The sequence below is a fragment of the Myodes glareolus genome, chromosome 2, assembly GCF_982192425.1.
Source record: "Myodes glareolus chromosome 2, mMyoGla1.1, whole genome shotgun sequence".
NCBI lineage: Eukaryota > Metazoa > Chordata > Mammalia > Rodentia > Cricetidae > Myodes > Myodes glareolus.
Genome location: NC_142027.1, coordinates 48,889,976 through 48,904,310, shown reverse-complemented (window position 1 = coordinate 48,904,310; position 14,335 = coordinate 48,889,976). Strand labels below are relative to the sequence as shown.

General features: G+C 35.9%; 1 protein-coding gene across 4 annotated transcripts in view; it reads right to left on the bottom strand.

Annotated features, from left to right (window-relative positions):
- The window catches only part of Lsamp (limbic system associated membrane protein), a 2,072,304-nt gene that overhangs the window by 209,150 nt on the left and 1,848,819 nt on the right, over nucleotides 1-14,335 (bottom strand). For all 4 annotated transcript variants that reach the window (XM_087900115.1, XM_087900119.1, XM_048422483.3 and 1 more), the window contains one exon: nucleotides 4,554-4,679. In XM_087900115.1, the coding sequence (XP_087756241.1) occupies nucleotides 4,554-4,679 (126 nt within the window). The remainder of the gene's footprint in view (nucleotides 1-4,553; nucleotides 4,680-14,335) is intronic.

Here is a 14,335-nt window from a genome sequence, read left to right as displayed (position 1 = left end):
GAGAAATAATTTCATAAAATTTAAACTACAGACCACAAATATTATCTGTGCTAAATATGAGGTTAAACTAACTAACATAATATCTTAAAAGGTCAGACAATGGCCACTAGGAGCACCTTCTGGAGTATTACTTAATGACTCGAGTTTAACAACCTATGTTTTTTTTTTTTTCCAAACCCATGTAGCCAGGCATTTCTTAAGTAGGATTTCTATTCTCTTGGTTGGTGCCAAACTTTGCTTTTAGCTTGTCAGGAAAATTACATAGTACCTCCTGTGCTGGTCTCAGCCTCAGGGGTGAAATCCTCAGCACAGGGTTTGGGATTTTCCAGGAAAATAAAGGTTCTGAGGTTGTGTAAACCTTTATTGAAGCAAAATGCACACAAACGCCCCCTGTGAACCTGAGCGCTCTTGAAACCAAATGAGGCACTTTTGCGAGGAAGGATTCCCCACAACTGCCAGGAGAAAAATTCTGAAGTGACATCATAGGATGATGGAAGGAGCATTGCTCAAGAAGGAAGATCAGACATGCCATAGCAAATCCATATTATGGTGCAGTAAACCTTCGGGATCCACAGGGCTATGAAAGACTGACTTAACTAAGGTAGGAAAATATAGGTCATGTGTGATAGTCACATATGCGACATTCATTGTGACAGGATAACTAACTGAAAATGAGAACAATTTAAGAAATCAGAACTGCAAGTCCAAGTGAGGCATTTTGATTTTAAATATATGAAAAGTTTATGATACTTCCAGTTTTCTTCTTTAAAAATGTTTGCAGAATTCTTGGGGGGGGGACCCTAAAGGATCAAAAGAAGGAGAAACTAGATAATCTAACAATAAAATCTAGCAAAACAACTGAATTGAGAAAAATGATACCATTCAATTTTTTTCTACCTTGCTCCCTTTTCATGACATCAAATGACACGTCATCAGACATTTGCGATTCCCTGCATGGCATCCTCCCCTTTTAGGTCTCTGTGTCCTCCATGGGGTCTAGCTAATCAGAGCTACATTTCTTCTGGAAAGCGGTCACACACTATACTGTGAAAGGCCCAATTAATAATTGAACAAGCTATCTGGATTTTCACCATCATGTGACAATGATTTGTAGGCAGTTTTATAGTCATACAGGGAGCAAGTATCTTTCTCCAGTATCTCCAATAAAGGTAGCAATGGATTGGCTTAAAAGATCACTCTTTTCCAAATTCTCAAAGAAACACGCACACACACACACTCTTACATGACCTAATTTGTTTTATAAAAGAGTAGATGAATTAAGTTCTCACACCTGTCATTAGGAAGACAGCTCTGGTCAAATTGTTGTTTGGTTATTATTTGGTTATTAATTTGCCTATGTGATAGAGGAAAGAATAAACTTGGAAAGTGATGTCCATTGTAAGGGGAAGAGCGGCCTGATGTGGAGTATACAAAAACATCAAGGAGTTGTTTTGAGTATAGCAGCACGTAATTTCATCCCGAGAGAAAGCTGGCATATACATCTATAGATAAACAAAGAAGGAACCTGACATAGGATACACACAAATCCTATGGACCATATGTGAGTTTAGTAAATCTTTGTTTATGTCTCTGGATATGATCTTAAGCAGAGGTGTATACATTTTAATCTAAGAGGCAAAATTAACATATTTCACCCTATTTCAAGCTTTGTGACCTAAGTACTTTTGTGGCTGTTACCAAAGTATGTGGTTTTAGATCAAAGGGAGTCATGGATCAAATGCAAATAAATCAGCATGGCTGTGTCTCTAATAAAACTTGATGTATCTGTACTCAAGTTTGAAGTTTAAACATTTGTTCTATGTATAAAATTCAGAATTCTTTTGATTATTTGTGTCCATTCAGAAAGTTTGTTTTTAAGAACTCTGGCTTACAGGCAGTGATTATATGAGTGGAGCAGGTAGAATTTGGCCCACAGGTTATGATGTGCTGACCCGTGGAACTGAATATCGAGAATCATTGTAAGTTCATCAAATTTTTGTAGTTGCTTTTGAAGTCTCTAGTGTTCTGGGCATACATGAAAATATTGTCTTTATTTTCTATGTAAGATGTCACTGGTCCTCTGTTCTTTGTTTTACTTGAATCATCACAGAAACCACGCTGTTCAGAGTTCGAGACATGTTTATAATCACACAGAAGCTTACTTGGCTTAGCCATATAGACCTGAGAATGCTAACAAACTAGCAAAGATCATAAAGATTTGGTTCTGTCCCAGAATTTTTCTAAATTTGAAGCTAAAATGGAGTATTTGGAGGCTCTAGGGAATAATTTTATTTTCCTCTCGAAGTCCTATTTACTGCTCAAAACTGCATCAGAAGGAAGTCTTTCTGCTAATATGGCTCCTGACTGATCATATCAGGAATACAAATTCCTTCCTTGAATCCTACATTTTTCATTTTTTAATCTGCTACCTTTCCCTTGAAGGACATTAAAAGATTAATAAAATATTTGTATAAATTTAAATTTAATTGCAAAATATGAGACAAATTAAAAATAATGGTATGAAAACAGGAGTGTGGTTTATGTATGAACTTAAGGCCATGAACACCTAATCAGATTGTTTAAAGTCAATTTTATTTATCTGCAATTTATATATAATAATTTATATTTTGAACATATAGCCCATAAATTGTGCAATAAGTTTACCAACAGTCAATACAATGAAGGATCATGATAATTTATATAAGATCTCTAGCTTTATTTGCAAGAAACAAATCATTGCTTTGGAAAAGACAAGTAGAAAAAGTATTTTATTGAAAATAAAGAGGGAAGTTCCTGAAAGAAACTTTTTAAAGTAAAATTATGAAAAGATTTAAATACAGTGTCAAATAACATTATCGCAACTACAATGGTTTTAGATGTTGTCTTTCTCAAAATATTTAAATACAGTACAATATGATAATACTAAATCACCAGTAGGCAAAACCAGCAATATTAGCCTTGGAACTAGGTAGGTAGAGTAGGTTTGGGTCTAATGTGATGCTCCCAGGAAAAAAGTACTCTGAAGAAATAACCTATTTCTAGACAAAGATGCATGATACCTAAAAGGCCATGCTTCAAATGACCGTCTATGTGTTCTTTTCATGTAAGGTACCAAATGAGTCTGTAATTAAATGGGTTTGATATTGAGTTTTCTAAATAAGTACCTCATGTGATGCTTTTTATAATATTATTAAATGATGGGATGCATACATAAAAAATATGGGTTTTAAATAACATTTTCTTAAGAGAATAGAGATCTCTAATAAAAAATAATTGCCTACATAGAAGAACATTTTACAAAGTTGTCCTAAACTTTCCCTGGAAATAAAATTGTACTAAGATACTAAATGGAGGTCCCTAATTATCTTACCACAAAAAAAGAAAAAAAATATTTGTATATTACTCTAGTAATCTTATTTTTTATTGGTATTCATTCTAAAAACAGTAACCTTGGAAATTAACCATCTAAATATTTTTATAGAGAAATTATAAGAAACTATCAGCCATAAGTCAGTTAAAGGCTGAGACTCTTTGCTAACATAAGTGAATTTCTAAGAAAAATCTATATATAATTGACTCATAATTGATGTGGTAGACCTTCTTTTTGGCATAATCAAAGAAAAGTACTATTATATATAGATGACCAAGATACAATTTTGCATATAAGAAAACATAATTTGAATAGGAAGGGGGAATGCAACTGATTAATCCAGAATCATCTGGCAAAATGCTTAAATATGTTCACAACTACAATAGCCTTGGTACATACATAAGATGAGGTGGTAAAAAGGGGAAGGGTACAGAAGACTTGCTTGCCAACTCATGTTATGAATTTAACTGAATTGGTGTCATTAACTGGACTCAATATTCCCAATGCCTGTTTCATGCCTGGCAACCATCACAGAGGTAGATGCCAAGTCCAGGTCTTTAGGAAATCAGAGTGATTTTTGTTGCTAATTTCTTCATGAAGGAGGAAACTGTGATTGAAATGGCTTTAGAGAGTAATATAAAAAGTTATACAAAGCATTTACCAAAGACACTGAACCACTAAAATACTGCATTTAAATATATGCTTTATTTTTACAGCTTATATTTAAACATGTTTTAGTTGAAATATAATTTTATCACTTTCCCTCCTTCATTAACCCCTTCATTCCCTTCCATCCCCTCCTGATCCCAAGTTGATATCCTGTTTTTCTTTTATTATTCTTGCTGCATAGCATGTAATATATATGTGTGTGTGTGTGTGTGTGTGTGTGTGTGTGTATCTGCATTATTTAATGTTTTTATAGTTGTTCCCTTGAAAGTTAATCTATTTTGAGTAACAACTTTGTGTATCAACATTTATACACAGATTGGGTAGATGATAGAAAGGTGATACAAATATTACTAAGTTACTTAAAAGATTAACATATTAGCCAAAGTTATTGGACCCCTAAACAATATCTATGCTGCAGCTTTCTGAGTATTAATAAAAAGACGCATGCTTTCCCTTTTGATGCAATAGAATCTTAGATATCAAGTGGCATCTTAGAATCTAGCCAGTTGCCTACCGGTTGGTGTAAGGTGTCTCCAGGTGATAACAGGTTCAGGGCGTCCATTGGCCATGCAGACCAGGGTTACATTGCTGCCCTCATTCACAGTGACATCCGAGGAGATATTGGAGATCTTTGGTGGAACTGTAGATAGAAGGAAATGGGATATATAGTCAGGACAGGAAAAGCAAACTACCTGTGATCTAGAAAAGTGAAGTTGGTACATTACAGACTTTATTGCTAAATTTGAAATTTCACACCATGTAGCCAGAATACTTTTAATTCCCACACCTGCTATTTCCTCTCCAAATCTCTCCAGAGTTCCTGAAACATCTATAAGGTGAAAATACCTCCCACTCTGGCCATCTGAGTGCTGTGGAAGTACCTAAGATATGTATAATGAAAACGTGCTAGCTCTTTTCTGGTAAGGACAAGCCTTACCCAAATATTAGCAGTCAATCACATCCTGAACATTTTTACAATAAATTTCCATACCACTGTCACTTGAATTTTTCATTTTAGATGTAACAAAGAATATAATACAACCTCCAAATGCAAAGGAAAGAATAATCAATATTTATTGTTAGGTTATAGCATTGTCTTAGTAAGATGTGGTATCCACATATAAAATTCATAAAATAATCAATGAAATAGGAAGTTTCTACATATTATTTTCTGCATATGCTATATGTTAAATGTACATAATAGGTTAGATTATATAAATTGAATTAATAGTTATTGTGTTAAGTAAATAGACATTATCAACATGCTATAGCATTATTTTTAATACTTCCATTAATACTACTATTACCAACTAAATAATAAGCTAACTTTAATGAAATGTGTATTATATATACTATGATGTATTAGGTGCTTACAAAGTATTTCAATCACTTCATATAAGGCAGGGCATTCTATAAAGACATTGTAAGAAACCAAGGCACAGATGAGAATAAGTGAAACCAGAAAAGGCATTTGAGTCCCAGCAGGGTCCACTCTTAAACACTTCTTGAACAGAATTTCATCTTCACAGTCCAGTCAACCAGATGGTGGAAAATGACAGAAATTACTTTTGGTGATGTGAAAAACGAGTCCCCAAGGGCAAGCAGTACTGCCGCCTGGCTTCCTTCATTAGTGCTCAGGGTGGCAACAGTAGATCCCACTCTGGTCGGCTTCATTGGGGAGGGTGGCAAGTGAATTACTCAGATTTCATCACCACCGAGGCTACACACTGATTACAAATAGCCAGGCTGGGGGATGACTGTGACTCTCCCGTTTTCTTCTTTTCTTCTTCTTTTTTTTTTAAACACAGCTGTCTTTTTGGTAGCTGTAAAAATACATTTCTGAGGGAGGAAGGCAAGAAAACATGAAGGATCTCAATAATGAAAGAGACTTGCTCCTTGTCACTTGTTCTACCCATTACAGATACAGTTACGGGTTTTCTGCTTAAAGAAACAACTATCTGACCGCCTTGAAGAGACATGGATGGTACTTAGGGAAGCCACACCTGAGAGTCACTGAGTGTCAGGAGAAGGAAGCTGATGGAGGGCCTTTATGACCTTAGTGTGCTTCTGACAATGACATGTTATAGGACCCCTGGAGAGAAAGGGCTGACTTGGAATCAAACCCACTGGCGGCAGACGACAGATGATTCCTGTCTTTAGCAGTCTCTTGACTTTCTAGTCCTCCTTTACCTACTGAGGCTAAGGGCTATTTTTCCTGGATTCACACAGTGACTTGGGATAGGTTCTCCCAGACATTTAGGGTAAGAACATAGAAGGTCATACGTGATTTATGAAGAAAATCATGAGACACAAAAAAGAATAATGGCTGTACTCACAATTCAGAGTTTACATAAAAAATTAGAGCGGGGTTCCCAAATGCTTTATTTTTCTTTTGTTTAATATGCATAGTCTTTCATTTTCATCTATGGAAGCCAGTGTTCTGAATTCCCCCAAATAATACACACAAAAAAAGAAAGAAAGCAATGATAGTATAGGAATGAGCACAATGTAACTGCTCTTCGCACCCCCTCTGCTATCCCAAGCTTGTATCAGGAAGCTTTGCAGCCGTTAACAAATCCCAACTAAACTTCGTTCTAGTTACATCTAAATTGCAACAGGTTGTTGCGACTGGTATGGAGATGCTGTCCAACCAAATGCGGGACATCCAATCTGTTATATGAAAGCATACAAACTTAAAGAAACAGAAAAGTCCATCATTAAGAGTGCTACTGCCAGATGATATGTGAAGCTTTATTAAGGACTTTGCACTCACTTGCCATGTGTTTAAGTCTCTTGGACAAATATATGTAAAGCTAAAGAGTACCTTTAGAGTAATTGCAATAATGTTCTCTTTATCAAATCACACTGACTCTTATCATTAAGATGAGTCAACTCAGGTCTGGGATGCCAAGGGATTAGGATGCCTCTTGTACTGAACAATGAGAAATTGATCACATTGTGTTTTTGCACTCTGCTTGAATATAGGTCACTTCCTGTGAGCCTCATCATTCATTTTCCTATTTTATATCAGGGCCTTCCGAAAAGTTCGTATAGATTACATAAGATTTTTATTCTCCAAATAAATTATTCTTACTAACTTTCAAGCTCAGAAATCTAAAATTTCTTTAGGAAATTGTTTGTTGCTGCATCATCATCCTCACTGTTACTGCATCAATCTTAAACATAATGTTCACTCTTGCATTAGACAAACCTCTCTAGGGAAGCCCTCCAAAGTCCACGTTGTTTCTTTCGAGGTCTACTGGCAATTTTTGTTGTAATGCTCCTTTTCCCCCTGAAATACCTAATTTGTTGCTCTTAGCTTCTTTCTTCCAGAACTTTCTATTTTTGGTTTCCAGGACACCAAACTGAACTGACTTTCCTCCCACCTTTTTGGTCATGTTAATGTTGATGGTCATCTTATCTCGTTTCTTAAAAACCCATATTTAAGGGTTTAGCTGTTTTTTTCTCCTGTTAGTTTGCCCATTTGAGTTCTCTCATTGAGTTTGTAGCTTCAGAAGCTAAAGTCATAACATTGATGACTTTACTTTATATCATTATCTTCAGCCCAGAAGTCTCCTAATCTTTTTATACCCACATTTCTGACTATCTGTATCTCCATTGCATGCCCCACAGATACGTTATAGTTCCATTTACTTTCTCATGAAATACTTGTGTTTTATTATTTTCTTAGTTAATGTTGTCATTATGCAAAAAATGCTTTGACTTTTTTGTCTGGGCAGTAACATCAGTGTACGATAGATAACTAGACCCTCCCCACAAACCAAACCAAACAAACAAGCAAACAACTCAAAGGTACAACAAAAAGTCACCTCAATTCATCTCTTTTGACACTCCCTTTCTTTCATTATCCCCATATAGACTTGACCCCGTATTTTAAATATCTCTACAATTTATTAAACACTTCCTCTTCTTATTCCACTCTGTCTTGTTTCAGACATCAACATTTACTTTCTTCTTCTTCTTCAAGCTGTTCCATTCTTTTTTTAGTGGGGGGATAAAGGAGGGGTTGAATGACTGGGAGTGAATTAGGTCTGGCTCTACACCTCTACTCTTATTCTCCCCATGCTCACTATCAAACACATTCCACACTATGGGGAAAATTCTGTAAGTTATAAGTGACTATAATATCCCTCGATTAATATTGCTTTCAAGATAAGTTCCCAGTATCTTACCATGGTTCAGAGCTCATTCTGATTGCTTATTGCTAATCTCTACAGCTTCATTTCCTTCTTCCTTTGCACTACATCTTCTAAAGTAGAAGGAACTAAAGGAAATAACTTGTGGGTCCTGGAATATTTATACCCACATATTCATGATCTTGTATTTCTGCACAGAGCGATCTTGTTTGAGGTTTTTGTAAAGGTATTCCATCTCCTGCTTTGCTTTCTGCTGGTGAGCCTTTCTTCTGACTTTTATTCTAGAAGATTTTGAGGTCATCCTCTACCTCCATTGATCCCTCCCCAGTGTGTAAAGTCCTGTTGGGTGCAGGGCCAGCTTTTATGCCGTCACAGACTCAGTTAGAGTCACAACTTTGCTTCTCCAACAGACCACTGAGTCACAACATTTAGATGATTTTCCTGGTAACTTTATTCAATTTTAAGAGACAGGTGGCATGTTCTCTTAACCACTGAATCCGGGTGCTTGAAATATGGGAGGTGCTCAACCAGTGTTTGGGAAAACAAAAGCAAGAACTTCAGTTTTATACCTATTCTTCAGACTTAAAAACATCTCACTGACTACCCCCACACATAAAACCAAGCATCTATTTTGCTCATAAAAAGGTGGCTTTCAGCAGTATTTCTCTAACTACTCTGTCATTTATTTCTTTATTAACTTTTTTTTTGTCTGTTGGTTTTCATATTTAGGACTGTTGTTTTGCTTGTTGAAATGGATCTCATCATGTCTTTTCTCTAATGTTCCCAGTGATGGGTTTACAGTGTCTACCCCATGCTAGGCTGACATCTTTGACTCTTCATGAATAAAACCAATCAATTCATGATGGCTTATCAGTGTGTATTTTCTGAACATAGAAAGCAGAAAAACTTGGTGTCTGATTTCCTCAGTTACAGATTTTCTGAGTCTCACTTCTTCTGTGCATTTTTTTCCTATTTTTCTTTGGTTCTTTTCCTGGGAGAAATCATATCTGTATATGAATCTCTATATGAGGGACATGACGACTTTTCTAATCAGATGGTCTACTTGTTTATTTCTAGATTTCTGCATCAACAATGAAATTTAAATTTAGAATATAACCAGTAACATCAAGGTGGCAATTCGGAGGCTTTCTTGTATTTCGTCCTAAAATCTTTATAAAAATTCTGTAAAGTAAAACACATGTCATATTATTTTTTTAAGAACAATGCCAGAATTTATTGACATAATTTGAATTTTAATGAGCTAATACAAAAGTGTAGATTTAAGTCCATAAATAATCATGTAGCCTTTCTAAATGTAACCATGAATAAGGCCCAGCGATGAGTGGCTCAAGTGCAGGCAAGTTGTCTTACTTATCTTCATGTCATATTATTATTGCTGCTTCACATATGTGGGCACAGAAGATGAAATAGGTTTAAAAAAATAACATAACCACTGAAAACAAATTAATAATAATATTTTCACTATTTTCTAAAATGATTCTTCCTTTAGACCACATTTATATTTATAAAAGTGAAGAAAAATCATGTTTTGGTATTTTTTAATCCTCAGTAGGTATGAATACCTAGGAAGTACAGTTTAACGTGATAAACTAGCAAATATAAATTAATTTTCAAAGTCGCTGGAACATTGATTTATGCTCAACTCTTGAGTCATTCTTCCAGTGTGAATGGTTTGTTTGCTTTGGGGGCCATCAGATAGCAGTCATCTTTCATGAGATATTAGTGAGATTTATTATCTTTTCCAACATGCAACTCCTTCATCCATTTGTTTAATGTTTTCAACAAAATTCAGTTGTAGTGATATTTCAAATTTGTCTGCATCACTTTGTTTTCTTAGTGACTAATGGAAGCTCCTTGGGCTTAAAAGAACTGACCTTTTTGATGTCTTGGTGCGATTTACCTCAATTTACTCTCTGACTCTTAATTTTGTTTGCCATTTTTTTTAGAAGTTTAATGTTCCTCAACTTTATACGTACACATTTTTCTTTTATTGTCTTTTTTATTTGTGTGTGTATGCACATGCACAATCTTTTTCCAAAAGTAAAATCAATTAAATACTTTTCAGGAATTTTTTCTATTATTTATCCTTACAGTGAAATCTTCAAAACATCTAAAAATTATGTCTGGTATGAGAATAATAAAAATTTTCCCATCCTTTAAATTTTAGCTAATTCCCTCAATACCATTAGGTGAATGATGCAAAATGCAAAAACTATCTTGGTTTTCAGAATTCTCTCACAAAGTGCAGTTAAATTAGATAGACTAGTCTTTCTGGGAAACATGTTAAGTATAAACCTTACTCACCATAGCAAGTAATTTTATTAAAACATTTTAAAGCATACCATTAATCTTTTATGTGTCTCATAATTATGAGATCCCTTAATATATTTCATTAGTATGAGATAATTTAAATCAAGAATTATTTTCACTGGTGCCTTTTTTTATTGAAATACATAGATAGACAGATGAATAGATGATAGATAGATAGATAGATGATAGATAAAAAGATGATAGATGATAGATAGATACTTAAAAGCTGTGTTAAAGCGATGCACATTTTTACAATTCACTACAAAGTTAATTTGTTTTAAATATGCTAATATTTAGGTAAGCTTGCATACACATGTTCTTTAGCTGTGCAATGAACCAACATCTAACAAGATTATCACATAATCAGTCTATGTCTGGCACCAGGTTTTTTCTGAAACTCCTCTTCTGCATTTTCCCTACCTCCAAGGACTGTCAACTTCTGTGGGTCCAGAGCTGACATATTTTGTGCAGTTAAGAAACTCATTCCATTTTCTTTTTTATGTTTTATTTATTTTTTAATGTCTGAGATGGACCTGGTGTTGAGGTTTGGGAACCCAGCCACTTGATAACCTAAGGCAGGAGGACCAAGGCCTGCTTTGTCTTCAGAGTGCAAAGCCACTCTGGAAAACTTAGCAAAACCCTGTCTCAAAACAAGAAGAAGACTGGAGTACAGCCCAGCACTAGACAACTGCTCTTCATATACAAGACTGGAAGAGTACCTCGATCCTCTTTCTTCTGGTAAGGCACATTGGCTTTTTTCTGGGGAGACCACTGCCTACAGAAGCTGTCATTGACTTAGTAATCTCAGTCAGTTGACCCATTTTCCTTTGGTTGAGCAGTGGACACATGGCTTCTGAGACATTCAGATTTGTCTGCCTTGAAACATGGTTCTTATTAGAAATGACTTCAGAGAGAATAGAACTGGTTTAAACTATTAATAATAGGCTAATTCTATTCTGTTCCTCTCTGTATCCATGTCTTTTCCATGTCCATGTCTTCCTACAGTAGGTAACGCACATTTGTCCATCTGTGGACCATGTCATTGCTTTGCCCATAGGTTAGTACTATCTAGCTCATAAGCAGAGTTGTGAGAGTTGCCAGCAAACCTAGATTCACTTGCACTTCTAGTTTTGCTGCTGCATAAGAAAATGTACAGCTCAGCCTCTTGGATACCAAGAGAAAGAGGGACAGCTGAAAGAACTGCAAAAAAAGGGGCAGGGGTACTAATTAAACATGCTTTTCAGATAAGGAATAAATACCCCTTAACATATAATTGCACTTTAAATACTGTGGGAGACATAATTATACTAAATATATTTCTTGTTTACTTCAATTTAATGGGTTATCCTCTATTTTATTTTATCCACTAAATCTAGTAAGGCAAGGAGTCTTGTGGTAGTTTGAATGAAAATGGTCCCCAGATTCCTAGGGTGTGGCATTATTGAAAATGTAGCCTTGTTGGAGCAAGTGTGGCTGTGTTGGAGGAAGTAGGTCCACGGGGATGGGCTTTCGGGTCTCAGAGCTCAAGTCAGGCCCAGTGGCTTACTCTCTCTTCCTGCTGCCTGTTGATCCAGATGTGGAACTCTTAGCTGCTTCTGCAGCATCATGTCTGCTTGCACACTGCCATGCTTCTAACAAACCTCTGAAACTGTAAGCCAGCTCCAATTAAATGTTTTCTTTATCAAGAGTTACCATGGTCACGGCATTTTTCACAGCAATAGAAACCCTAACTGAGACAAGCCTCCTAGTAGAATGCAGCCTAGATGACCGCATGCATGAGAAATAAAGGATAAGTCTTGTCTCATGCTTCTAAATGCTGCAGTCATTTGCAGAAACAGCTAAGAAACACTACAAAAGGTCCGCCACAGTAAGCATGCTAGTTTTCACAAGTTCCTGCAATTCTGGATCCCTAGAGATGATTCACCTCTGCTTTCCAAGGTAAGGACTTTCGGTCTTTTATTTGAGTCCATGAGTTAACATCTGTATTCTCCCTGTTAATTACCCTCTGCTTACATCAAATTATCTAGTCAGTTTCCATTGCTTAAACCAGAAAAATCTTAATTTTTTTAAAATAAAGAGTGGTCATGAGGAGAAAGTTTCAATAGTGGCCTTTCCATCAGCACTGATTCTTGTCTGTCAGTAAATGTTTCTTTAAAATAACCGCAGGCCTATGAAACCATCTAATATACCTGTGAATGGTTTGATTCCCCAGCCCCTTACCCTCACCTTGCGTGGTGCCTATGGACACCACATATGACAATGAACCAAGGTAAAAACAATCAGTCCCAGCATAGGACTGGTCAATTGGCCCATTTTCATAGCCTTAAATAATTTGTTTTTATTACTTGTATGAAATATAAAATGCTATGCTTTTGTTGTTACAATTTTTTCTTTGTTTTTTAGACAGGGTCTCATGTATCCCAGGCTGGCCTCAAATCCAGAACATGCCTAGGAAGATGAATTTGAACTCCTGATCCTTCTGCCTACACCATGACACCTGACTTTTTATCAGTGCCAAGGACTGAATTCAGAACTTTGGCAAGTATTAGACAAGTGCTCTGCCGTAGAGCTATACCTCCAGCTCTCAAAATCCCAGTCCTGCTGGAACTGCCTTATTAATTTCTCCTATTTCAGTTAATGTAAGGTATAATATTGTGGGGTGTGGAGTCGTAAAATATATGGCTACCAGGACTCAGGAGCTGAGGCAAGACCATTGTGAAACCTGAGCCAGCTTGGTAAAGTAGTAAGCTCGTATCTCAAAAAACCCAAACAGCAACAACAAACAACATATTCTCAGCTCCTTAATGTCTACGTTTTTCTTAGGTACAGACAGAGATAAGTAAACTGCATCATTGGTACATGTAAGTACGAAAAAAAAAATTGGGTCCAGAAGCATATGGACGCTTCTTTAGCAGCATTTAACTTTAGCAAATATGATCCCTAAAGTCAACAATAGAATACAAATATATAAGTAACACATAAATGCCATCTTGTGAAGCATCAAACTTCCATCCAGCTTGACATTTTCCTTCTGAAAATGCCACAGAAGTGTGTCTCGTTACATGGTGTAGAAGTTTCCAGGACAGATGACAGGATAGGAAAACCCAGCACAGTGTATTCAAGTGAGCACCAGGGGACTGTCATTCTTCCCCCACCCCCGTTCTGGATCTCATTCACAACATTACAAATCTGTCTCTCGTGTTTGTTTTTGAATCCTCAATGAACAGATTGATATCGTGTTATTTAATCTCTTGGAGACTTTGTTTCCTTTCTGTTTGGGGTAATGGACAAGTTTGATACTGGGCCACGTTACAGAAATTATAGTAAGGTCAAATAAGAGAATGACTATGAACTATACCCATAAACTTTAAGATGTTCTATAAATGTATCTATTATTTATTACGTGCTAAAACAAACTAGAAAAGCAGTGCTGGCTTCACTTTTCCTATGATTACATGACTAAACACACATTCCCTGCATTTTGTGCTGGTAGCCTTCTATTTACATTCTTTTAGAATTGCTTTTATTATATGTAGTATTTGATATTAGATTCTAATACTACCAAAAAGCATAAGAGATTGTTATCATACAAAATTAATGTTTAATACTGGCATCAGCAATAAATCACCCTAAAGGTGCATATTGAGTTCTTCTATAATACTGGGCAGAACTATGGCAACAGGTTCTGCCCTTTAGTCAATGTCTTTGCATTTCATGTCTATAATAAAATATGATTATGATGTGAACATTTGCAGCCACGAGCAAAATAAGCTCCACCAAGATGTTTAGAAACAATTAACTCTTGGGC